The 23,606-nt window shown below is 43.6% G+C and overlaps 3 protein-coding genes and 1 non-coding gene across 6 annotated transcripts in view; 2 read left to right on the forward strand and 2 right to left on the reverse strand.

Annotated features, from left to right (window-relative positions):
• LOC144697988 (uncharacterized) overlaps positions 1–23,606 on the forward strand; it is a 298,820-nt gene that overhangs the window by 96,675 nt on the left and 178,539 nt on the right. The window lies entirely within an intron of this gene.
• LOC144697986 (uncharacterized) overlaps positions 1–23,606 on the forward strand; it is a 92,741-nt gene that overhangs the window by 5,066 nt on the left and 64,069 nt on the right. The window contains 3 exon segments of the mRNA XM_078569936.1: positions 4,737–4,879; positions 5,486–5,571; positions 11,571–11,627. Of these exon segments, the coding sequence (XP_078426062.1) occupies positions 4,737–4,879; positions 5,486–5,571; positions 11,571–11,627 (286 nt within the window).
• Positions 937–4,069, reverse strand: LOC144697530 (uncharacterized). Of its 3 annotated transcripts, XM_078569569.1 has the most exons (3): positions 3,815–4,069; positions 3,548–3,629; positions 937–1,560 (listed from the first exon to the last, which is right to left on the reverse strand). In XM_078569569.1, exon 3 carries the CDS (start codon positions 1,474–1,476, stop codon positions 943–945), a length of 534 nt encoding a protein of 177 aa, XP_078425695.1. In that variant the 5' UTR covers positions 1,477–1,560; positions 3,548–3,629; positions 3,815–4,069; the 3' UTR covers positions 937–942. The 3 variants fall into 3 exon arrangements, with proteins under 3 accessions (XP_078425695.1, XP_078425696.1, XP_078425694.1); XM_078569570.1 differs by lacking the exons at positions 3,548–3,629; positions 3,815–4,069 and adding an exon at positions 3,337–3,520 and having other exon boundaries at positions 937–1,574; XM_078569568.1 differs by lacking the exons at positions 3,548–3,629; positions 3,815–4,069 and adding an exon at positions 3,239–3,516 and having other exon boundaries at positions 937–1,574.
• Positions 14,916–14,997, reverse strand: trnas-aga (transfer RNA serine (anticodon AGA)). The gene has a single exon. It is a non-coding gene; the product is annotated as a tRNA-Ser (tRNA).

Consider the following 23,606-nt stretch of genomic DNA (forward strand, 5'->3'; position numbering starts at 1 on the left):
ACATGAGGGGAGATGGGAGAGAAACTGGAGAAAGATGTGAGTTCACGGCTCAGACAAGGGGGAACTTTAGAGAAAGTTTGTCCCGGTGGGCTAGTGGAAGGGAGGGAAGCAGCAGAGGCAGCTGATCAGATTGTCTCAATCTTAGTGACAAAGAAGCTCCATGAGCTCCTCACACTTGTTGTTGAGAGATACTGTGTAGAGATATTGAAAAGACTTGACACATTGTGTTTAACACGAAGCTAATTTATTTGACTTTTATCCAGAATATAAACCCCGATAACTGACCTAGAGTTTATTAACAGAAAAGCAGAAAAGAGACTTCAATGAACATGGTTCACTCCTGGAAGTTATTTCACAATATCCAATCACTGTATTTACTTGTGAACTCGCTGGTGTCTCAGCAGATGGGATAACTGAGTGAATCACTTCGCACTCTCGGAGCAGGTGAACGGTCTCTCCACAGTGTGACTGCGCTGATGTTCAGTGAACTAAGATGAACACCTGAACCCAGTCCCGCACTGGGAGCACCTGAATGGTCTCTCGGCAGTGTGAACTCGCTGGTGTGTCCGCAGGTTGGATGAGGGAGAGAATCCCTTCCCCCATTTGGAGCAGGTGAATGGCCTCTCCCCAGTGTGACTGTGCCGATGAATTTCCAGCTGGAATGGGTAATCAAATCCCTTGGCACAGTCCCCACATTTACACAGCTTCTCCCTGTTGTGAGTGCGCTTGTGTTTCGACAGGTCAGATGATCGGCAGAAACCTCGTCCACACACAGAACACATGTATGGTTTCTCCCCACTGTGAACGGTGCTTTTTCCTTCCATGTTCAAAACCTGATGATATTCCAGATTATTAACAGATTATTGTATTAACATCAGCAGAAAGAGGCCTCAGTGAACATGGTTGAGTCCTGGATGTGGTTTCACAACAAAATCCAATCAGTTACTTGTGAACTCGCTGGTGTCTCAGTAGGTTGGATAACTGAGTGAATATCTTCCCACACTCAGAGCAGGTGAATGGCCTCTCCCCAGTGTGAGTGCGCTGGTGTACATTGAGTTGAGATGATTGCCTGAACCCAGTCCCACAGGGAGAGCACCTGAACGGTCTCCCATCAGTGTGAACACGTTGATGGCGCATCAGTTCCCCAGAACTTTTATACCTCTTCCCGCAGTCTGGGCATTTAAAAGGTCTCTCGCCAGTGTGAACTCGTTGATGGGACATCAGGTTCCCAGAACTTTTATAGCATTTACCACAGTCTGGGCATTTAAAAGGTCTCTTGTTAGTGTGAACTCGCTGGTGTATCAGTAGGTTGGATGAGGTAGTGAACCGCTTCCCACACTCAGAGCAGGTGAACGGCCTCTCCCCAGTGTGAGTGCGCCGATGAGTTTCCAGCTCAGACGGGAATCTGAATCCCTTCCCACAATCCCCACATTTCCACGGTGTCTCCCAACTGTGAACGGTGCTTTTTCCTTCCATATTCAAAATCCGATGATATTCAGGTCACAATAAATTAGGCGACTCCGTCATATCGAGATGTGATGTTTACTTTGAGTTTCCCGACTGCAAATCCTCTCCTTCTAATACCCTGTGAAATTGATTTAAAACAGAAAAAAGTGAGTGAGAAAGAACCCAGAAAAACAGGTTGTAAAATTGAGCTGAATGAATCTGGTAATTTGTGGGGCTGGCATGAGCTAAAAGTGACCATGAAAGCTGCCAGATTGGAATAAAAATTCAACTGCTTCACTAATGTCCTTCAGGGAAGGGAACTTGCCAACTGATCTAAGCCTACACAAGACTCTGGCCTACAAGGGAGCAGAGGGAGAGAGAGGTGGGAGATGCAGGAGGTGAAAGGATATCTACAACACAACAAGAACTTTGACAATCTCCAGAAACCTCAACCTCCACCACCCAGAAGGACCAGGGTGGCAGGTGTACGTGAACACCATCACCTCCAACATCCCCTCCAAGTCACACACCGTCCTGACTTGTCTGGATGAACAGAAATTTCCTCCATTTACATATTGGGAAGACTGAAGCCATTGTCTGCAGTCCCCGCTACAAACTCCACTCCCTGACCACCGGCTCCATCCCTCTCCCTGACAACTGTCTGAGTCTCATCCATGTTTTCAAATCCCTCCATGGTCTCTCCCTCCCTACCTCTGTAATCTCCAGCCTCACAACCCTCCGAGATATCTACACTTCTCTAATTCCGACCTCCTCAGCATTCCTGATTTTAACTGCTCCACCTTTCGTGTATCCCCCAGCAACTGCCAAGGCCACAAACTCTGGAATTTCCTCCCTAATCCTCTCCATCTCACTTTCCACCTTTAAGATACTCCTTAAAGCCTAACTCTTTTCGTAAACCTTTGTTCATCTGCCCTGATATCTCTTCATGTGGCTCGGTGTCAAATGTTGCATTCCTACGCTCCTGCGAAATGCCTTGGAATCTCCTATTACACAAAGTGGAAGAGAAATGGACTATAGCGCAGGAAAAACAATTCCTGACCATGAATGATACTGTGGAAAGATAAAGCTGGTGAGCCAGCAGCACATAGTCAGGTGATGGGCAGCAGTGGAAACCTCATTTAGACACAGTTGGCAGAAGGAACAGTAAAATCCTAAACATAGTTAAAATACACTCGTAATTAGTGACAGAGAAAGTTAGACAATGGCAGAGAGGTGATCAGGGAAGGCAGAGGATGAAACAGAGCAATGGATGGACATGGAATTAGATTCACAGTAAAGGAGCCACACAAGCCCCAGAGCTTTCACAGATAACAGAACACAGCAGTAAAAGCTCTAAATTGTAGGTGAATGGTCAAAAATACTCAATTCTGAAACAGTTTCAGTATTAAATTTTAAACTTTCCTGCTGGAGCCTGCAGCTGGAAAGCTATCAGAAGAACTGGAGTCAGTGAATCTCCCAGTTGAGGAAATACCTGGGGAGCGGGGTGATGTCACCATGTAATTGTCGATGTGTGATGAGGTCAAAGACACAAACACAGAACATCTGGGTCTGTGCAAACCAGTGATCACCACGCATTATGAAGGATGTGAGAGGGTGCGGAGGAGATTTACCAGAATGATTCGGGGGATGAGAGACGTTAGTTGTATGGTTAGGTTGGTGAAACTGGGGTTGTTCCCCTTGGAGCAAAGTAGACTGAGGGGAGATTTGATAGAGGGGTACAAGATTATGATTGGCTTAAATAAGGTCATTAAAGAAAAGTTGTTCACATTACCTGATTGTAAAATGATTACAGGACACAGATTTAAGATTTGGGGTAAAATCTACAGGAGTGATGTGAGGAAGAAATTTTACACAGCGAGTGGTAATGACCTGGAACTCAATACTTAAGTTCAGAGGCCGATAATATCCCAGCTCCAATGAATAGAGTGACTGTGTCAGATCTTGATGTGATGTTTTGTTTCAGTTTCTTTGCCTGCAAATCCTTCCCATTTAAGATCTGGTAAAACGATTATAAAAAAATCCTCACTGTCAGTCCAGCAATCTTTCACTGCACTGAAACCTTCAATTTGCAGATGAATACTCAATAATACTCTCAGTTTTCTAAATTAAAATCCCCTGTGGGGAGCCTGCAGCTGGAAAGGTATCAGAAGCACTGGAAGCAGCTGTAAACAGAGATCATAAAGTCGTCAGTGTCAGTTCAGGTTAGAAATTGAGAAGAGAAACATTTCTCTTGGTTTGAGTTTGCTGCGTGTAAATTCTCCCCTTCTAACCCCCTGTAAAAGGAGTTTCCAAAATCCATCCCTGTCAGTCCAGGATAGAAATTCACATCATTCTCTGCTCCTGTTACCTGGACCAGGATGACCGCGCATGCGCCCTGCTGCACAGCCTTCCCCCCCCCACCGGGCCGAGCAGAGGGAGAGACCCAGCCATTTCCGGTTTGTTCGCTACAAACGCGGGACCGGTAGTTTTAAATTCTGGTTCTGCGACCTGCACCGAGTGTTTATGAAGCCTCCCTGCCCACTCTTCTGGCTCCATTCCTCCCACCGACCCACTAACTCTCTTATTCTGCTGGAGACGCAATTTTTTCACCCGTTCTCTGCGGCCCTGGTCACAGGACAGCACTGCGCATGCTCAGACAGAAGACCGTAATGCGCAGATGCCAATTACGTTCTGTAATTGCACAGGGCCATGGCGCTCTGGATAGGGCACCTTCTCTCCTGCTCTGAATGCTGGGTGACAGGTCCGCCATTGGGTGTCTATATTTTTGTATGTAAAATTATTTTCTATGATCCGATGATAACTGGAGATTTAGGGTCAAGATGTAAAATTATTAAATCAATTGATACAACAAAGTGCACGCGCCTCTACCATACTTCTGTCCTGTGTGTAATTAACAGCAGAACAAGCTCCTACAGTTAGATAAAAGCTAAATACTGTGGATGCTGGAAATCTGAAACAAAAACAAAAATTGCCTATGGTTAGATGTTAATTCACTGGATTCTTAGCAGGTGAGGTGAAGAAGTGATTTTTCCTTCCATGCACTGAACATTTAAAGTCCGTATTGTCAAAAAGAATGTGCCTATTGTGGATTAAATCTTTTGAACTTTTAAAGCTGGTTTGTTAACGAGTGGCCAATCTTTGCACGCTTGAAGTGCCTAAATTTTCTCCATCAGATATGACTGCTGCTGTGTCAACTAAGCAGATGATCGAGTGAATCCATTTTCACATTCGGCTGGTGAATGATGTTTTCATGGTGTCACTTTACCCAGGAGTGTCCAGCTGAGACTTGGATCTCGAATCCTTCTGGAAATGAGTTCCACATTCTCATCCAAGGAAAAGAAAAAGCGATGCTCTAAATCTGTAATAGAAACAGAACATTTTGGAACTCGACATGGGTCTGGTAGCGTCTGTGGTGAGAGAGACACATTTTTCATTACAGATTTATGACTTTTCAGTAGAACAGTACTGAATCAGTGCACAGACCTAAGAACATAACTCTGGCGCTCAATCCACCGACATTCCCAAATATTCTGAGTATTTCCATCACTTTATGCTTTTATCTCTGGTTAATGACGTTGCTTATGAATTTGGACATTGGATTTATTGGTGATTAACTTATATTGATTCCTGTTTATCCGCCAGTGGAAGCATTTTCCAAACCCTTTTCTGATATTAACAGCTTCGATCAGGTCCTCTCTTACCCTATTTCTCAGTCATTCTGCCATTTTATAACCCATTCTATCGAAATGTATTTTGTTACCTCGTGTCCAGTCCTTCTGAAGTCCAGACCCGGAATGAATTCAGGGAAAAGCTTTCTTGCCATTTCTAGCAAGAGGTTTTAACCAGATCAGTTGAATGACAGTTGAAATGGTGCCGACCCTTCACTGCAGCTCATTGTGTTTTTGAGTGGAGATAATTTCTGTTTGTTACAAAGTGCAGGATGATCTGATCAACTGACGGATCTGGCTCCAGGTTCCAAATGGCCTTTTCCTCCTCAATTGTTTTTGTTCTATTTCAGTGGCAATGCCAATGAAGAGGATGATTAATAGCATTCACCACTGTGATAGCGTGGCCGAGTGGTTTAAGGCTCCAGTTTCTATGGAGGTGAGGGTTCGAATCCCGCCGCTGTCAAACATTTAGCAGCCCCATTTGGACAAACAAACAAACATCACCTCAAATTGAGTGTGCGGTGTTGCATTTTGTCAGAAAGAACGAGGAGAGACAATATAAATATGAGTTGCTGTGGGGAAAAGGCGGGGTGTGGAATTACAGTAGTTGAGTTGCTCTTCCAGAGAGTTGGCATGTGAACGACATGCTGAAGGACCATCTGACGTGGCTGTCGATGATTTTCTACAAACAGCAGTGACGTCAGTATCAGTCCTGTGTTCATGGCAGAATGGATAAGGGGATGGAGTTGGAATCCTGTGGGGTCTCCTCACAGAGGTACAAATCCTACCATCTCCAGTTCTCATCATTCCTGATTTTGATAAGGTGCCAATGGAATTAATTATTAGATAAACGGCATCAAAACCATGCAAATACTCCCATGGTTTCTTCTTTCCATTTGTCTGTGTAAGTGTCAATGTGGTTCAGTACCCCAATGAAATGGACACATTTTTAACAGAACAAACTTTATTCACAGTAGTTGTGCATCTTCAGGTCAAAAATGATCAGGGTGAAAGGTACAAGAAGAATCTGTCTCCTTCCCTGTGTGCCCCATTACAACAGCAGCTTATGGTTAGATGGCGCCTTTAACGTAATTAAACCTCCAAAGATGGTTCACGGGATCATTATATAACAGAGTCTGACGCTGACACACATAAGGAGATGTTAGGCCAGGTGACCAAAAACTTGGTCAGAGAGGTAGGTTTTAAGAAGAGTCTTAGAGGAGGAAAGTGAGGTGGAGAGACGGAGAGGTTTAGGGAAGAAATTCCAGAGCTTGGGGCTTCAGCAACTGAAACCACGGTCACCAATGGTGGAGGGATTCTGATTGGGAATGTACAAGAGGCCAGAATTAGAGGAGCACAGATATCTCAGAGGCTTGTGGGGATAGAAGAGATTACAGAGATAGGGAGGGGCGAGAACAAGAGGGATTTGAACACAAGGATAAGAACTTTTGAAGTAGATACATTCTTTGACCGGGAGCCAATGTAGGTGAGCGAGCAGAGGGGTGAGAGAGGAATGGGACTTGCTGTGAGTGAAGACACGGGCAGCAGTTTTGGATTACCTCAATTTACGGAGGGGCCAATGTCCACTTACATTCCAGAACTGACATTCTGCTGGATCAGCACTGCCCTGTTTCCAAGACCAATATTGATCCTTTATAAGGTGCCGTTTCCAGAACTATAAACAGTCCTCCAGTGTGATCTAACCAGGGCTTTGTATAGCTGTAGCAAACCTTTCCCTCTTTTCTATAACAGCCTTTGTAATAAGCTGTACAGCAAGGGGAGTTAGATTGTCTATATCGACTGAGAAAAATGAGGAGATGCTTGATCAGAATGAACTTCTTTCAAATATTCAATAGGAAATCAATTGTATAAATAAATATTTCTTTTTTATTTCGAAGACAACATATGAATCCCCAGTTCAACTCTCCGTGTCATTGGGTCAGGGAAACTTTGCTAATTTTCACACACTGTACGTGGACACTGGAGAAGCTCCTGCACCTCTTTCAATGTTGTTTTTCTTAACTCAGAGTTTTCAAAAGGGAATTGGGCAATTATTTGAAATGGAAAAAGAAACTGCAGGGTTATGAAGGAAGATGATGATATTGGAGCTAAGTGGATAGCTCTTTGGAGAAAGCACGCACCCGATGGGTCGAATGGCCTCCTAATGAGCTGTGTCAATTTACAATTAGATCAATTTCTCTGCAGCATTCCAAAATGTCCCACTCCAATTCTATTCCTGCGAAACAGGATCTTGCAATGCAGCAGGTCTACACAGTTTGAAATTCAATAGAAATCATTTTTGTATTTTCTTGCAAATTGTTTTTGTGGTGTCCTGGCCTCGCCAACGATGTCCACATCCCATAAATTAATAAAGAAACAAATAGTGGTTATCACATTAGCTTCACATGCGCAAGGTTGCCGATTTAAAAGCTGGCAGAGACATTATCACAACTGAATCATTTAATCGTGGGAAGTTGCACAATTCCTGCTTGTTGCTAAATAATAGCTGAGTACATTATCTCACAGCCATGTGACATTGACACTTCCCCAGGCTTTGAATGATTTTCCCCAAAAGGCTCGGTCATGAGAAAGAGACAATAAATGAGACGAATTGCAGTAAGATAGCTCGCACATGTGTGAAGTGTTGAATGACCTGCTGATGTGCTCTGTCATTTTATGATTCTAATGTCAGATCAATTTCTCTGCCGCATGGCTATGTTTTTCAGCCGAATTGTACTTCCACAAAACAGGGTTCGGAAGTGCAGTAAGGCTGCACGGTTTGACATTCGAAGTCAGTCCCTGTGGTTCTGCCCATTGTTTCTGTAGAGTAGTGGTTACTACGTACATGCAAAAGGTCCCCTGTCTGGAAATGGGTGGAAACATTATCGAGATTTACACATCTAAGTGTGAGGGAAAGTTCCATAATTCATGTTTGTTGTTGAAGATTAACTGAATAGAGTATCTTGCAGCCACTTTACATTTACACTTCGCCAAGCCTCAAAGAAGCATTCTCAAAATCAGGAGAGCTGAAACTGACACTGCACAAAAAATACTACTTTCTTTTGTCAATAACAGAAATTAATGAGTTTCTAAATGCAAATTCACAGTTACTTACTGACTGAAAGATGACTTCTAGTGTGATCCAAAGTCTAGCACCACGCTAAAGACAGAAGCAACTGATACTGTCATTGAGCACGAGGGAATGGGAGAGATGGTACAAAATCACTTTGTATCACTCTTCATCATGGATCTTCATTCTTCCATGAGCATCGCTGACCAGCATTTGTTGCCCATCCCGAATTGTCCTTGAGTTGTGTAACTTGTTAAACCTTTTCAGAGGGTAGTTGTGAGTCAACCACATCACTGTGGGTCTGGAGTTACATGCAGGTCAGACCAGGTAACAGCGACCGATTGAATTCCCTAAAGGTTTAGTGAACGACATGGGTTTGTACAGCAATCAATGATAGTTTCATGGTCATCATGAGTGAGAAAATATTGAGGACATGTCTGATCAGAATAACCATCTTTTGTAAGTTCGATATGAAGTGAATTGAATAAATAACTAATGTTTATATCGAAAACTACAGAAGCAACCCTGGTCAAACTCTTCATTTCATTGGGTAAGGAAAATGTCCATTAAGGCAAACTGCATGGATTCTGCAGAAACTCGTTCTACAAAGAGGAATTTGGCAATGGTTGAAAGGGAGAAGATTCTGATTCATGGAAACAGAGAAGGAATTTGGGATTAATTGGCAAGATCTTTGTAAAAAAAAGCTGGTATAAATAGAATGGGTGGGAGGGTGGCTTCTTGCTATTAATTATAAAGCTCTTTGTACAAAACTGACATAGACACGATGGGTGGTAGGTCCTCTTACTGCGCTGTGCCATTTGATGATGACATTGTTGATCAGTCTGTCTCCAGCATTCCTAATGAGAACAGCCGAATTCCATTTCTTCAAAACAAAGACCCAAAGTGCTGCTGCATGACGTCACCGTTTAACATTCCAGACAGCTCCATTGGGATCCAGGCAGGGAAGTGTTCCTGTAGCATTGTATTTACCCCGCTCATTTCGCATGTTCAAGTTACTCCATTCGATGCTCGGGGAAAAACATTGTCACCCAACTGTGTGAAAAAGTTGCATCGCTCCCATTCCTGTTTGTTGTTGAAGGTGAACTGAATGCAGGATCTTGCAGCCACATTAGATTCGCTCTTCACCATTTCTGAAGATAACATTCAGCAAGATAAGAAGATGCTTCCGCTGGCAGCGGGTGATTGGAGAGTCTGTGGCTATTTTTTCCTGTCTCACTTCGCGTGGAGCTGAGGAAGAGTGATTAATTGATGGGTTTGTTTCAATCCAATAGCCTCATAGATCTCTATTGATTTAGATGGGGGTACATGATCGTTCATTTTCTTTGTTATATCTGAAATGAATATCCATAAACAAAGCTTGGTGTGGGAGCTCAGTGGGTGACAGCCGAGTTGGCAACGTTGGGGTGGGGTAGGATTTTCTCGTGGTTTCAGGGCCCTAGAGCGTTGATGGGGAGAAAATAACGACACTTTCGTCCCTGGTTGGTCTATCATCCTTTCGGTTAACAGCCGAATGCGCTGACCAATTATGCCACAGAGATTTGATGAAAGCACCTGCACTCTGTAAGGTATCCTAAACAAATGGCTCAGCGAGAGAAAGCTTCAGATTGCTGCGACTGGAATGACAATTATTCCCTATCCGTTTTACTCTTCCCAAATAAAGGGTGGGGCATTCATTGTGGATACATGGAAAAGGCCTGACCCCACCCACTGCAGTCACATCCATGTCACCGGGAACCAGCTCTCCCACAACCGAGCCTCTCAGTGTCTTGTCTGTTACCAAGTATTCTGATTGTTCCGAAGCCGATAATTCTGAAGGGTTTTCTCTGCTCGGACCTAGAAAGCACTGCCTGAGAGTGTGGGGGAGGCAGATTCAATCACGGATTTCATAAGAGAATTGGACAGAAAATGCAGGTCTCCAAGGACAAACGCGGGGGAGTGGGACCAGGTGAATTAGTCTCCAGAAGAGTAAGAGGTCTCCCTTTTCAGACGGAGTTAAGGAGATTTTTCCCTCTCAGAGGGTCATTGGCCTGTGGAATTATTTTCATCAGAGGTTTGGTCATTGAGTTTACACAAGGCAGAATTAGACAGATTTTTGAAAGTCAAAGGGGTCAAAGGTTATGGGGGGCAGACAGGAAGGCGGCGTTGAGATCACAACCAGGTCAGCCACGATCTAATTAAATGGAGAAACAGGGTTAAAGGGCTGAATGGCCTCCTCCTGCCCCTCAGTTCTTTGTTCCTATGTCTCGGGCTGAATGGCCTCCATCTGTATGTAGCCTTAGCTCTGATTCTCTGACACTATGAGGCGCTCGAGAGGCAAAATGGTCAACCCCTGCTCCTGTTTGTTATGTTCTATTTTGGAGCTGTTACCACCCAAGGCAATGGTTAGTTTACCTTTGATAGTGGGAGCGTGGCCGGCTGGGTTAAGGTGTTTTGTTTGGGCTCTGTTCTCTTCGTGGGTTCGAATCAAAGTTTCAGTTGATTTGTTCTTTCAGTCACTTCTCCTGAGTATGGGCTCACGATCGTTGATATATTAAGATTTTCGTCTTAATGCAGGAAGAACAAGGAGACGCAGTGTGAATTGCAGGGTGACTGGGAATATGTAGGGCCGAATGCCCTCTTTCTCTGTTATAACCTTCCTATGATTTTATATGAACAAGATTAAAATAGATGCGAGGTCTGTAATTGTGGATGAGTGGTTAAGACAATGGATTTGAAATCTATTAAACACACCCCATGTAGGTTTGAATCCTGCTGACCTCGCTGTCTGTTGCTCCTTACTTTCGGTGAATCCACAATTAAAATTAATTATTGGTGAAACGGAATAAAAACCTTCCAAACACTCCCGTGTGTTTCTCCTGCTTCTGTTCCACGTTTCTTCATTTCTGTTCATCTGAAAATGTTCACAAAATCTGCAGTCTGAAATGGAACAATAATTTGAGAAGCTGGTGACATCCTTATTTCTGGGTGTCTGTGGCTCCTTAGTCCTCTGTCTCTCTCGATGTATATGTCTATGTGTGTGCATGTCAATGTGGTTCAGTTCCCTGAGGGGGTGAACACTTTTTTTACCATCATAAACTTCATTCACATTAGTTGTGCAACTTCATGTCAGAATGTTATGGCCCCCCCGTCTTTTCCCCGGAGACCTGCATTTTCTGTCCAATTCTCTTTTGAAATCCGTGATTGAATCTGTCTCCCTCACACTCTCAGGCCGTGCATTCCAGATCCTAACCACTCGCTGTGTAACAGCGAAACCCCTTTAGAATTGTACACTTTATGTGATGTTGCTTCTCCTCATTCTTCCGACCAACATGAATCAATTCACACTTCCATGCATTAAATTTCAGGTTCGTTTTAACAGTTTAGACGAAGAATTCCTGTGCATTGTGACAGTTCACACAACGGTAAGAAGAAAAGTTTGCCCCCTGATCAGGAGTTAAGCCTAGGCTGCGGCGTGAAAGCACCAAAGCCGAAGCACGAAACTCTCCCCGACTTCCAGTGAAGCGGGAGGCAGTTTTCATTTAGAAACCAGCAGCTGTAATATGAACAAAGCGGGATGGAGAAAGTCTCAGTTTGAGGGGTGACATTGTCGGAGGATTGGAGAAGGAGTTCACCCATGAAAGCAGCAGAGCTTTAAAAAACGGTGGCGCCCAAACCCACGACCCTGAGATGAAGAGTCTCATGCTCTACTGACTGAGCTAGCCAGGCATGCGCAGTCATGGCTTCCTGTGCGAAAATTCAGGGAGATCAATGTTGCTTCCTCCCTGGAGCCTCAGATTGTTCTGAATTTCAAAGTGTGGAAGGTAATCGGCCTACAAAAGCCTCAGGATTACAATGCATTCCTCTCAATCATCAATAACATTCACATCTTCCACTTCTGAGCTGCACCTCCTTCCAAACATTGCAAACTCTCTTTTGCATCTTTCATCCTGATATTTTTCTCTTCGACATTTTAATATGAAGCTGCACAATTAATGCAAATCAAGTTTATGAAGTGAACATGTGTCCATCCCCTCGGGGAGCTGAACCACATTGACACACACAGAGGAACACACACAGACACACACACCGAGAGTGACAGAGGCCTGAGGAGAGACAAACACCCAGAAAGCAAGGATGTCACCAACTTGGTCAATTATTGTTCCATTTCAGGGGCCAAATATACTGAATGTTCGCAGATGAACAAAAGTAAGAAACACGGGGGCGTTTGGGTGGTTTTCTTTTTCATTTGATGGATAATTTATTCTGCAGACAGTTTTTGTCAAGCAGGAATGAGAAGAAGGGGAGTTGGCAGGATTCGAACCATGTGGAAAAATGCCTTCAGCACTCGGCCAGGACAACTGGGTAAAGGCTGCATGTTGTTTGTTTAAAATGATAGAATGAATACAGGGAGTTCCAGTGAAAGAAGGTCTTCCAGTCCGTGTCATTGTCCCATCTTTTCCCAGTCACCCTGGGATTTACACTGTCTCTCCTCATTCTTCCAAATGAAATACAACACTGCACAGCTCAGCTGCCCCTTCACCGCACAGAGAATTTTTTGGAAGCGTCTCAAACAACAAAGCACCAGAAAGTTTGGCAGCGGTGGGAGTGAAGCCCAAATCACCAGAGAGATCAAAACCTGAACCAGCGGCTGAGCCCACTCGGCCTCACTACCACATTCAGATTAGACACAAACATTGTCCTCACCAACATTGACACTGAATTACAAGATAAAAAATTATGATCAGGAATTGGCCATTCGGCCCCTCGAGCATTCTCAGCTACTTAATAAGGTCATGTGAAAACTTCAATCATCACCCAGTTTGTAACATCCGGATGTTTAGTTGCAGAACAGTCTCCACTCAAAGAAAAGAGAGAAATGTCCAGTTGCATCTTTTAAAACTGCTCTTTTTTTCCCTGCACCATCCTAATATGAAGCCACAGAACTAACATGGATAATGTTTGGGTGGTAAAAATGGGAAACTGAACCACATTCACACACACAGAAAATCACAAATATGCACCTTGCTAAGATTTGAAATTGTGCTTATTTTCACACTGTCTTTCAATGTGCAGAAAGTGGAGCTGCGATCAGCTTGTAGCTCAGAAGATGTACAGCAAGAATGTATATAACAGGCTGATGCTCACAGTGCCTGTTGGGACTCGGTGAACTGCATCTGACGATTGAGAACATTTAGTTGCCGCTCAACGAGTCCGGTTCCAAATTTACTGCCTTAAATGATAATAAAACTCGCTGAATTTGCTGAATGTCTTGAATTCAAAGCGTCACATGGAAGGTAAGAAAGTTCATCTTAACCGTGGTATTGGGAAAAATAAAATGACAGAAAGTTACAGCAAAGAAAAGAGGCCATTCGGCCCTGTGTACTGCTTTCAAAGAACAGTGTGATTGGTTGATCTGAATACTTTTAGGAAGAATGGACAAAAAGGAAAATGAGATGGGGTCGCGCTGTTAATAAGGGACGAGATCGGTACATTAGTGAGAGAGTATCTTAGATTGAAGGATCAAGATGTAGAATTAGCTTGGGTGGAGCTAAGAAACAACAAGGGGCAGCAAATATTGGTGGGAGTTGTTTATAGGCCACCAAACTGTAGTGGTAATGTTGGGCATGGGATAAATCAGGAAATTAGAGCTGCATGTGTCATGAGTAATACAGGAAAAATATTCTGCCTTGCACCACCAGCTCTATAGTCAGTGCTTTGTAACCTACCACAGCCCTTCTCTTTTATTTACACTCCCTCACTCTGACTCTGGGCTTGTTGCCGAGTTTTGCCCTTGTGACATTTCCAGCTCTGATGTGAAACTTCCACTCTCACTCCACCAATTCTAGCAGAGCTTTACAGTGTTATTGTCAACCAGTAAATCAATCACATTGATTTGAACAGCTCCTCCAGGAGGAACAAGTTTCAAATCCCTAACCAGGAATAGAACGCAGGCTGTACTGATAAAATTACTGCATTATAACCACTAACCTAGCAGCTTGACACATGCAGGCTGCTTATGGCATTTTCCCATTCCAGATCCCTTTTACTAGGGACAAGTTTCTTTGAACAAATGGTCTGTGTCGTTTGAACACAAGTGACGTCTTCAGCCAATGAGAAAAACCATTGCTGTTAGCTGGAACATGAAATCGATACATTCCTCCATTAGGACAGTTCTTAAAGCCTCTCCCTTTGACGGACCTTTTAGTCATCTGACCGAATATGAGGCTCAGCGTCATACTTTGTTATACAATGCTCCTGGGGAACGCCTTGTGATGTTTCATGAGGTAAAAGGAGCTTTATAAATATAAGTTGTTGTTCTAGTCCATACATAGAAAGAGACAGACACCTGTTGTCTCTTTCATCCTGATATTTTTCACTGTAACATTGTAATGTGAAGTTGCACCACGAATGTGAATACAGTTGTGCTCGTAAAAATGTGTTCACCTCCTCGGGGAACTGAACCACATTGACCCACACAGAGGAACACACACAGAGATATACACCGAGAGTGACAGAGGCCTAAGGAGAGACAAATGCCAGGATGAAATCATGTCACCAAATTGGCTCAGTTTTTTTTTCCATTTCCGACTGGAGATTTGCAGAAGGCTGACAATGAATAAGAGATCACGGATATGTTTGGATCGCTTTTCCTCGATTCAAACAACAATCAGTTCTGTCTGCGTGCGGTTAAAGTCAAAAATAAAAGGAAACGTAGTCAGCAGGATTCGAACCTGCACAGGGTAACCTCAACGGATTTCTAATCCATCGCCTTAACCACTTGGCCACGACTACAGAGGTTGCTCCTACTGCACTATTATTTGTATGAAATCATAAAAGTTATAGCAGAGAGAGCAATCTTTCTGCCCGTCTTGTCACGGCCATTACCTAGCTTTTTCCCCAGAACCCTGCAATTTATATTGTCTCTCCTCGTTCTTCCTACCAAACTGGGAATGAAAGAGTGAGAATGATCCAACCTGGCCAATTACCGTTCCATCAGTCTACTCTCCATCACCAGTAAATTAATGGACGGGGTCATTAATGGTGCTATCAAGCGACACTGACTTGGCAATAGCCTGTTCACTGATGTCCAGTTTGGGTTCCGCAAGGGCCACTCAGCTCCTGACCTCATTACAGCTTTGGTTCAAACATAGACAAAAGAGCTGAACTCCAAAGATGTGGTGAGAGTGACTGCCCTTGACATCAAGGCAGCATTTGATCGAGTGTGGCATCAAGAAGCCCAAGCAAAACTGGAGTCAATGGGAATCAGAGGAAAAGTCCCCGCTTGTTGGCGTCATACCTAGCACAAAGGGAGATGGTTGTGGTTGTTGGAGGTCAGCCATCTTAGCTCCAGGACATCACTCCAGGACTTCCTCAGGGTAGTGTTCTCGGCCCAACCATCTTCAGCTGCTTCACCAATGACCTTCCTTCCATCATAACATCAGAAGTGGGGATGTTCACTGATGATTGCACAATGTTCAGCGCCATACCCGACTCTTCAGATACTGAAGCAGTTCATGCCCAAATGCAGCAAGGCCTGGGCAATATCCAGGCTTGGGCTGACAAGTGGCAAGTAACATTCACACCCCACAAGTGTTAGGTAATGGCCATCTCCAACACCAGAGAATCCAACCATCATCCCTTGATGTTCAATGTCATTACCATCACAAATCCCTCACTATCAACACCCTTGGGGTTAACATTGACCAGGAACTGAACTGGACTAGCCATACAAACACTGTGGCTACAAGAGCAGGTCAGAGGCTAGGAGTCGTGCAACGAGTAAGTCACCTCCTGACTCCCCAAAGCCTGTCCACCATCTACAAGGCACAAGTTTGGAGTGTGATGGAATACTCCCCACTTGCTTGGATGAGTGCAGCCCCCGAAACACTGAAGAAAATGGATACCATCCAGGGCAAAGCAGTTTGCTTTACTGGCACCACATCCACATTCACTGTGTTCACCACTGACGTGCAGTAGCAGCAGTGCAAACCATCTACAAGATGCACTGCAGGAATTCACCAAGGCTCCTTAGACAGCAGCATCCAAACCCACGACCGTTACCAGCTAGAAGAACAAGGGCAGCAGATAGATAGGAACACCACCACCTGGAAGTTCCCCTCCAAATCACTCACCATCCTGACTAGGAAATATATTGCCATTCCTTCACTGTCACTGGGTCAAAATCCTGGAACTCCCTTCCTAACAGCAATGTGGGTGTACCTACACCACATGGACTGCAACGGTTCAAGGAGGCAAACCACCTTCCCAAGGGCAGTTTGGGATGGGCAATAAATGTTGGCCCAGACAGTGAAGCCCACATACCGTGAATGAATTTTAAAAATCATTCAGGTTAGCCTGCAAATTATATTGCCGTGTTCTTCTGACCAAAGTAAAGCACTGCAAACGTCAGTGCCTGGAGCAAGTCTGACGTATTTGCTCAGGTGAGGAACCAGCTGAAGCTTTCAGTATTGGTTTTCTTAACGACGAGTTTCCAAGTGGGGATTGGACAATGGCTTGAAAGTGAAAAAGAAACAGGGTTAAAGAGAAAGAGAAGGAAATTGTCATTAATTATAAAGCTCTGTGTCCAAAACTGACATAGACAGCATGGGTGGAAGGTCCTCTTACTGCGCTGTGCCATTTGATGATGACATTGTTGATCAGTCTGTCTCCAGCATTCCTAATGAGAACAGCCGAATTCCATTTCTTCAAAACAAAGACCCAAAGTGCTGCTGCATGACGTCACCGTTTAACATTCCAGACAGCTCCATTGGGATCTTTACAGCGCAGGATTTATAGAGGCGAGTGGGGTCATATTCGCTTCACATATGATGGAGCTACAGTTTGAAACCTGGCAAGAGCATTATCCAAGCTTGTTTATTTGAGTGTGAGCGAAAGTTCGATAATTTATATTTGTTGTAAATATGAACACAAGGGTTGGAATCCTGCTGACTAAAGTTTTCACCATTTTTGATTTTAACCAAATTAATTATCAGGTAATTAGAAGGAAACCCATCCAAATACGTCCGTATTTTCTGATTTCCATTCATTTGTCTGCATTCATGAAATTTGCTTTCGGAAATGGAACAAACACTGAGCCAAGTCGGTGACATCCTTGCTTTCTGGGAGTGTCTCTCCTTAGGCCTCTGTCACTCTCGGTGTATATCTCTGTGTCTGTTCCTCTGTGATTGTCAATGTGGCTCAGTTCCCTGAGGGGGTGAAAAAGTTTTTAACGTCGCAAACTTTATTCACATTAGTTGTGCAAATTCATGTTAAAATGTTGCAGAGAATAGCATCAACGTGAAAAGTAAAACTGGAGACTGATCCTTTCTATATATATCCTACAACAACAACAGCTTATATTTATAAAGTGCCTTTAACCTCATGAAACATCACAAGGCGTTCCCCAGGAGCATTATGTAACAAAGTGTGACACCGAGCCACATATTCGGTCAGATGATTAAAAGTTCGGTCAAAAGGGGAGGCGTTAAGAACTGTCTTAAAGGAGGAAAGTATCGATTTCATGTTCCAGCTAACACCAATGGTTCTTCTCATTGGGGAAGAAGTCGCTTGTGTTCAACTTAAACAGACCATTTGGTCGGAGAAAGTTGTCTCTGATTAAAGAGATTGGGAATGGAAAAAAAATGTCAAAAGTTGCCTCCATAATTCAAATCTCAAGCCTTATTGTTAGCTTCCCTGTTGTCCAGTGACTGGGAATCGGCGCTTCCATTGGACCAACGGCGAATTGGGTGGAGGGTTTTGGAAATTGAAAGCTGCACATGAGCAGCTTGTGGGACTATTTCGCCTTACTGTCGATTTCATGTTCCAGCTCACAGCAATCGTTGTTTTCATTGGCTGAAGAAATCGTTTATCTTGAACCTAAACAGGCAGTTTTGTGGTGAAAGAGATCTGAACTGAAAAACAATCGGCAAAAGTAGTGTAGATAAGCCAAATAGAAAATTATTGGTGCAGCTTCCCTGGTGGTCTCGTGGTTAGGATTCGGAACTCTCAGAGCTGGGGCCTGCATTTGATTCCCGGTCAGGGAATATCAATTTATTGAATTTGTTGGAACGAGTGTTGATTATTCATTGATTGGAAACGTTTAAAAGCTCCACCAGAATCAGAGGAGTGTGGGTTTAAGTTTTGCCTCAGAGCTGGAAAACATCACACTTGGTTCAAGTGGAGTAAGGGAATGAAGGAAGAGGAGAGAAGGGCTGGGTACAAAGCACGGACTGTAGAAATGTTGGTGTGAGGCAAAATATGGGTGGCAGAAGTACGAATTTTGCTGCCTACTGTTTGCACTGGCACAAATATCACTCCTGATGGATCAAACAATCACTACTGCTCTTTGACAGCAGCACGCCCGGCCGAATGGCTTCTTTCATTGCTGTAACTTTTTATAATTTTATGTTTCCCAACAGCACGGGTCATTCTGCCATTTTAAACCCAGTCGAGCGAGATGTACTTTCTTACCTTCTATTTGGCTCTTTTGAACCTAAACACGGAGCAAATTCAGCAAGTTTCCTTGTCATTTATAGCACGAAATTTGTCAAGAGACTAATTGAATGACACATTAATGGTGCCAATCCTTCACTGGAGCTCACCGCGTCCAAAGAGCACTGTTATTATCAGCCTGTTATGTAACTTCTTGCAGTCCATCTGCTGAACAATATAAGCCTATCACAGCTCTGCTTTCTTCACATTGAAACCCAGTGTGTAAATCAGTTTCAAAGCTGAACAACTGGAAGGAGAGTGACTGTGGATAATCGGCACTGTGCACATTCCTGTAATCAGTATCTTGGAGAACCAGGAAGATGAGATCCAGGTGTCTCTTTACCCACGAGTTTTACCCATTCCCATGAACTGACTGTCTCTGCATCAAGCAGCTAATTGACCTGGGAGCTGGACGGGCAGAGGGAGATGGAGGCGAGACAGGGACAGAAGCAGAAACAGATGCGAAATGAAAGTGTTTTGAATTAGATGTGTGTCAGTTGCTTTCAGTGATGAATGACATTCTTGTAAGTTTCACAGGAGCCGCAGTGATTAGTTGGTGTTTTTTTTTATTTCAAGCAGCACGATTTTAAAAGTAAAAAGATAAAAGACTGAACCTTTCTATATATATCCAACAACAACAGTTTATATTTATAAAGTGCCTTTAACCTAATGAAACGTCACAAGGCGTTCCCCAGGATCATTATATAACAAAGTGTGACACTGAGCCACATAACCGGTCAAATGACTAAAAGCTTGGTCAAAGGGGGAGGCTTTAAGAACTGTCTTAAAGGAGGAAAGTATCGATTTCATGTTCCAGCTAACAGCAATGGTTCTTCTCATTGGTGAAGAAATCGCTTGTGTTCAACCTAAACAGACTATTTGGTCGGAGAAAGTTGTCTCTGGTGAAAGAGGTCGGGAATGAAAAAGAAAATGTCAAAAATAGCCTCCATAATCCAAATTTCAAGCCTTATTGGTAGTTTCCCTGATGTCCAGTGACTGGGAATCGGCGCTTCCATTGGACCAACAGCGAATAGGGTGGAGGGTTTTGGAAATTGAAAGTTACACATGAGCAGCTTGTGGGACTATTTCACCTCACTGTCAATTTCATGTTCCAGCTCACAGAAACCGTTGTTTTCATTGGCTGACAAAGTCGTTTATCTTGAACCTAAACAGGCAGTTTTGTGGTGAAGGAGATCTGAACTGAAAAACAATAGGGAAAAGCAACGTAGACAAACCAAATCAAAAACTGTTGGTGCAGATTCCCTGGTGGTCTAGTGGTTAGGATTCGGCGCTTTCACCGGCCCGGGTTCGATTCCCGGTCAGGGAATGTCGAGTTATTGAATTTGTTGGAACGAGTGTTGATTTTTCATTGATTGGAAAGGTTTAAAAGCTCCACCAGAATCAGAGAAGTGAGTGTTTAAATTTCTCCTCAGAGCTGGAAAACATCACACTTGGTTAAACTGGAGTGAGGGTATGAAGGTAGAAGAGAAGGGCTGGTTGCCAAGCACTGACGATAGAAGTGTTGGTGTGAGGCAAAATATGGGTGGGAGAAGTACGAAGTTTGCTGCCTACTGTTTGCACTGGCACAAAGGATGAACGAATCACGACTGCTCTTTGAAAGTAGCACGCCCGGCCGAATGGCCTCTTTCTGTACTGTAACTTTCTATAATTTTGTTTCCCAACAGCACGGGCCATTCTGCCATTTTATAATCCACTCGAGCGAGATGTACTTTCTTACCTTGTATTCGGCTCTTTTGAAACCTAAACACGGAACAAATTCAGCGAGTTTTCTTGTCATTTCTAGCACGAGACTAATTGAGCTACACATTAATGGTGCCAATCCTTCCCTGGAGCTCACCGTGTCCAAAGAGCACTGTTATCATCAGCCTGTCATGTATCTTCTTGCAGTACATCTGCTGAACAATATAAGCCTACCATAGGTCTGCTTTCTTCACATTGAAAACCAGTGTGAAAATCAATTAAAAAGCTGAACATCTGGGAGGGGAGTGTGACTGTGGATAATCGGCACTGTGCACATTCCCTGTAATCAGTATCTGGGAGAATCAGGAAGATGAGATCCAGGTGTCTCTTTACCCACGAGTTTTACCCATTCCCACGAATTGACTGTGTCTGCATGAAGCAGCTAATTGACCCGGGAGCTGGACGGGCAGAGGGAGCTGGGGGCGAGACAGAGGCAGAAACAGATGCGACATGAAAGTACTTTGAATTTGACGTGTGTCAGTTGCTTTCAGTGATGAATGTCTGCCATGTAGGTTTCACAGGAGCTGCAGTGATTAGTTGGTGTTTTATTTAAGCAGCAAGATTTCAAAGTAAAAAGATAAAAGCAAATTACTGCGAATGATGGAAATCCGAGACAAAAGCAGCATATGCTTGTAAAACTCAGCAGCTGGAGCGAGGGTTAATGTTTCCAGTCTATACGACTTTTATTCAGATTTTTAAAGTATTACAGTACCCAGCGTGGGGCTCGAACCCACAACCCAAAAATTAACATTCTCGCGCTCTGCCGACTAAGCTAGGCCAGGAACATGAAAAACTGTTTTGTATCCCAATATACATGGTTAAACCTGCTGCTTTTGACCTGATACCTCAGCTTGACCGGAATTTTAAAGTGTGGAACGTAATCGGCCTACAAAAGCCCCAAGGTTGCAATGCATCCCCCTCAATCATCAATAACACCATTCACATCTTCCACTTCTTAGCTGCACCTCCTTCCAAATACTGTGATCGATTTTCCTCGGGATTTTCTCGTGGATTTAATATTTATCTGCTTTGTGTCCTCATTTTGAAATCAGATTCGCTTCAATATCCAACACAAATTGAATTGCAAACCTGACGGACAAACAATGGAAAACAAGTCACTGGTAACACAAATCCCATGGTGCTCATTTTCAGATTCACAACAGTCAGCTTTTCAATAAAATGAAGGAATTTTACAATAAAAAGTTTAGAAAGTTGGTGTGACTTTTATTTATGACTCACTCACTCGGGTATTCTGTAAATGCTGCTCGGAGGTTTGGTGACCGGGATATAATCTACCTGTGTTTTCCCGAGCCTGTGCTCGGTGTATTGGGAGGTTTGGGCAGGGTTGGTGTATCTCGCGTCCCAGGGATGGGCAGTAACCCGCTGATTGAAGCTGCAGTCGCCACTTTCTGCTGGCAGCGGGTGATTGGAGAGAGCGGGGCCGGAATATTGCTGCTTTTCTGCTTTTCCCTGTCTCACTCACTGTGGAGCTGAGGAAGAGAGAATAATTGATGGGTTCGTTTGATTCCAATAATTTCATGAATTTCTGGTGGGTTAGATGAAGGTACAGAGTGGGTCAAAATCTTTTCTCATTGTATTTGACAGAAAACGTAATTTTAAAAAGAAGCTGTTTTTGTGGGAGCTCACTGGACAACAAAAGACCTGCCACCGTTTTGGGGATGTTATCTTGCAGCCCAAGTACCCAATGACAACCTGGAACTGTGTGACAATGATTGGTGATGAGGGGGAAAAACAGTAAAAATCTTCACTCTCTGGGTGGTTTTGAATCACCAACCTTTCAGTTAACAGGCAAACACACTGACAAATTGCGCCACAGTCACTTACACAAACCTAACTGACAAGGTGTCCCAACCAGGGTGTCAGTGAGTCTAATCTTCAGGTTGCCGCTACCCAGATAGCCATGCGATCTGTCAGTTTTACTCTTCCAAAATAAAGGGTGGAATATTCATTCCAGATACATGGAAACAGTCTGATCCCACCCACTGCAGACACATCCATGTCACTGGGACCAGCTTCCCTACAACCGGTGCCGTCTCCCTTCGAGCCTTTCATTGCCTTGTCTGTTACCAAGTATTCTGACTGTCCCGAAGCCAATATTAGGTTTGAATTCCTGATGTGCAGTAACGAGAATCCTTTCAATTTCTCAAATAAGTTAATTTCACTGAGAACATTAGAGTCAATGTTCCAGCGTCTTAAAGAAGGGAAAGGTGCCTTGACTGTCTCTGGTCAGTCGGGTAGTTCACCCTTCATTCGCATTGGATTCCATTCCTCAAAGGGGGTTTTCATTTCCTTCTTGAGTTCCCTTAACACATCTGGCAGCATCTTTGGATTGAGAGGCATTATGAACATTTCAGATGCAGTGCAGTTCTGATGAAAGGTTACAGATCTGAAATGAAAACCATGTCTCTTTCTCCACAGTCACTACCAGATCTGCTGAGAATTCCAGCATTTTCTGTTTTTATTTCAGATAACCAGCATCTGCAGTATTTCGCTTTACTTTACCTGATCAGTGAAACATATAAGATCCTCAGGGTACTTGACAGGGCTGATTTGAAGAGGATATTACCTCTTGTGAGAGAATCTAGAACTCAGAATCGCTGTTTAAAAACAAGGGGTCACCCATTTAAAATGGAGATGAGGCGATTTTTTTTCACTCAGACGGTCGTGAAACTTTGCAACTCTGTTCCTGAAAAGGATGTGGAAGCAAAGTCTTTGAATATTTTTAAGGCAGAGGCTTGGGAAGCAAGGGGGTGATAGGTTATCGGGGATAGGTGGGATACAGATTTCAGGTGACTATCAGGTCAGCCATGATCTTATTAAATGGCAGAGCAGGCTTGAGTGGCCGAATGGCCTACTCCCGCTCCTTTTTCTTCCGTAGTGCTAAAAATGTGGAACCCATTACCAGTCGATTTCGAGATCCATGTCGGAGCTAAAAATGTGTAGGTAAACTCACACTGTTATCAGATTGTTCACCAGTTAAAATTGGAAAGGGATTCACTCTCATCCCGTTTACTGATACAGCAACACAATCTTGCTGGTGGGAGACCATTCAGACACTTCATGTGCAAAGGGCTTTATTCAGTTTGCCCACACTTTAACACTACAACTTTAAAATTTCAAAATATTTG

The sequence above is a fragment of the Cetorhinus maximus genome, chromosome 23 (assembly GCF_964194155.1).
Source record: "Cetorhinus maximus chromosome 23, sCetMax3.hap1.1, whole genome shotgun sequence".
NCBI lineage: Eukaryota > Metazoa > Chordata > Chondrichthyes > Lamniformes > Cetorhinidae > Cetorhinus > Cetorhinus maximus.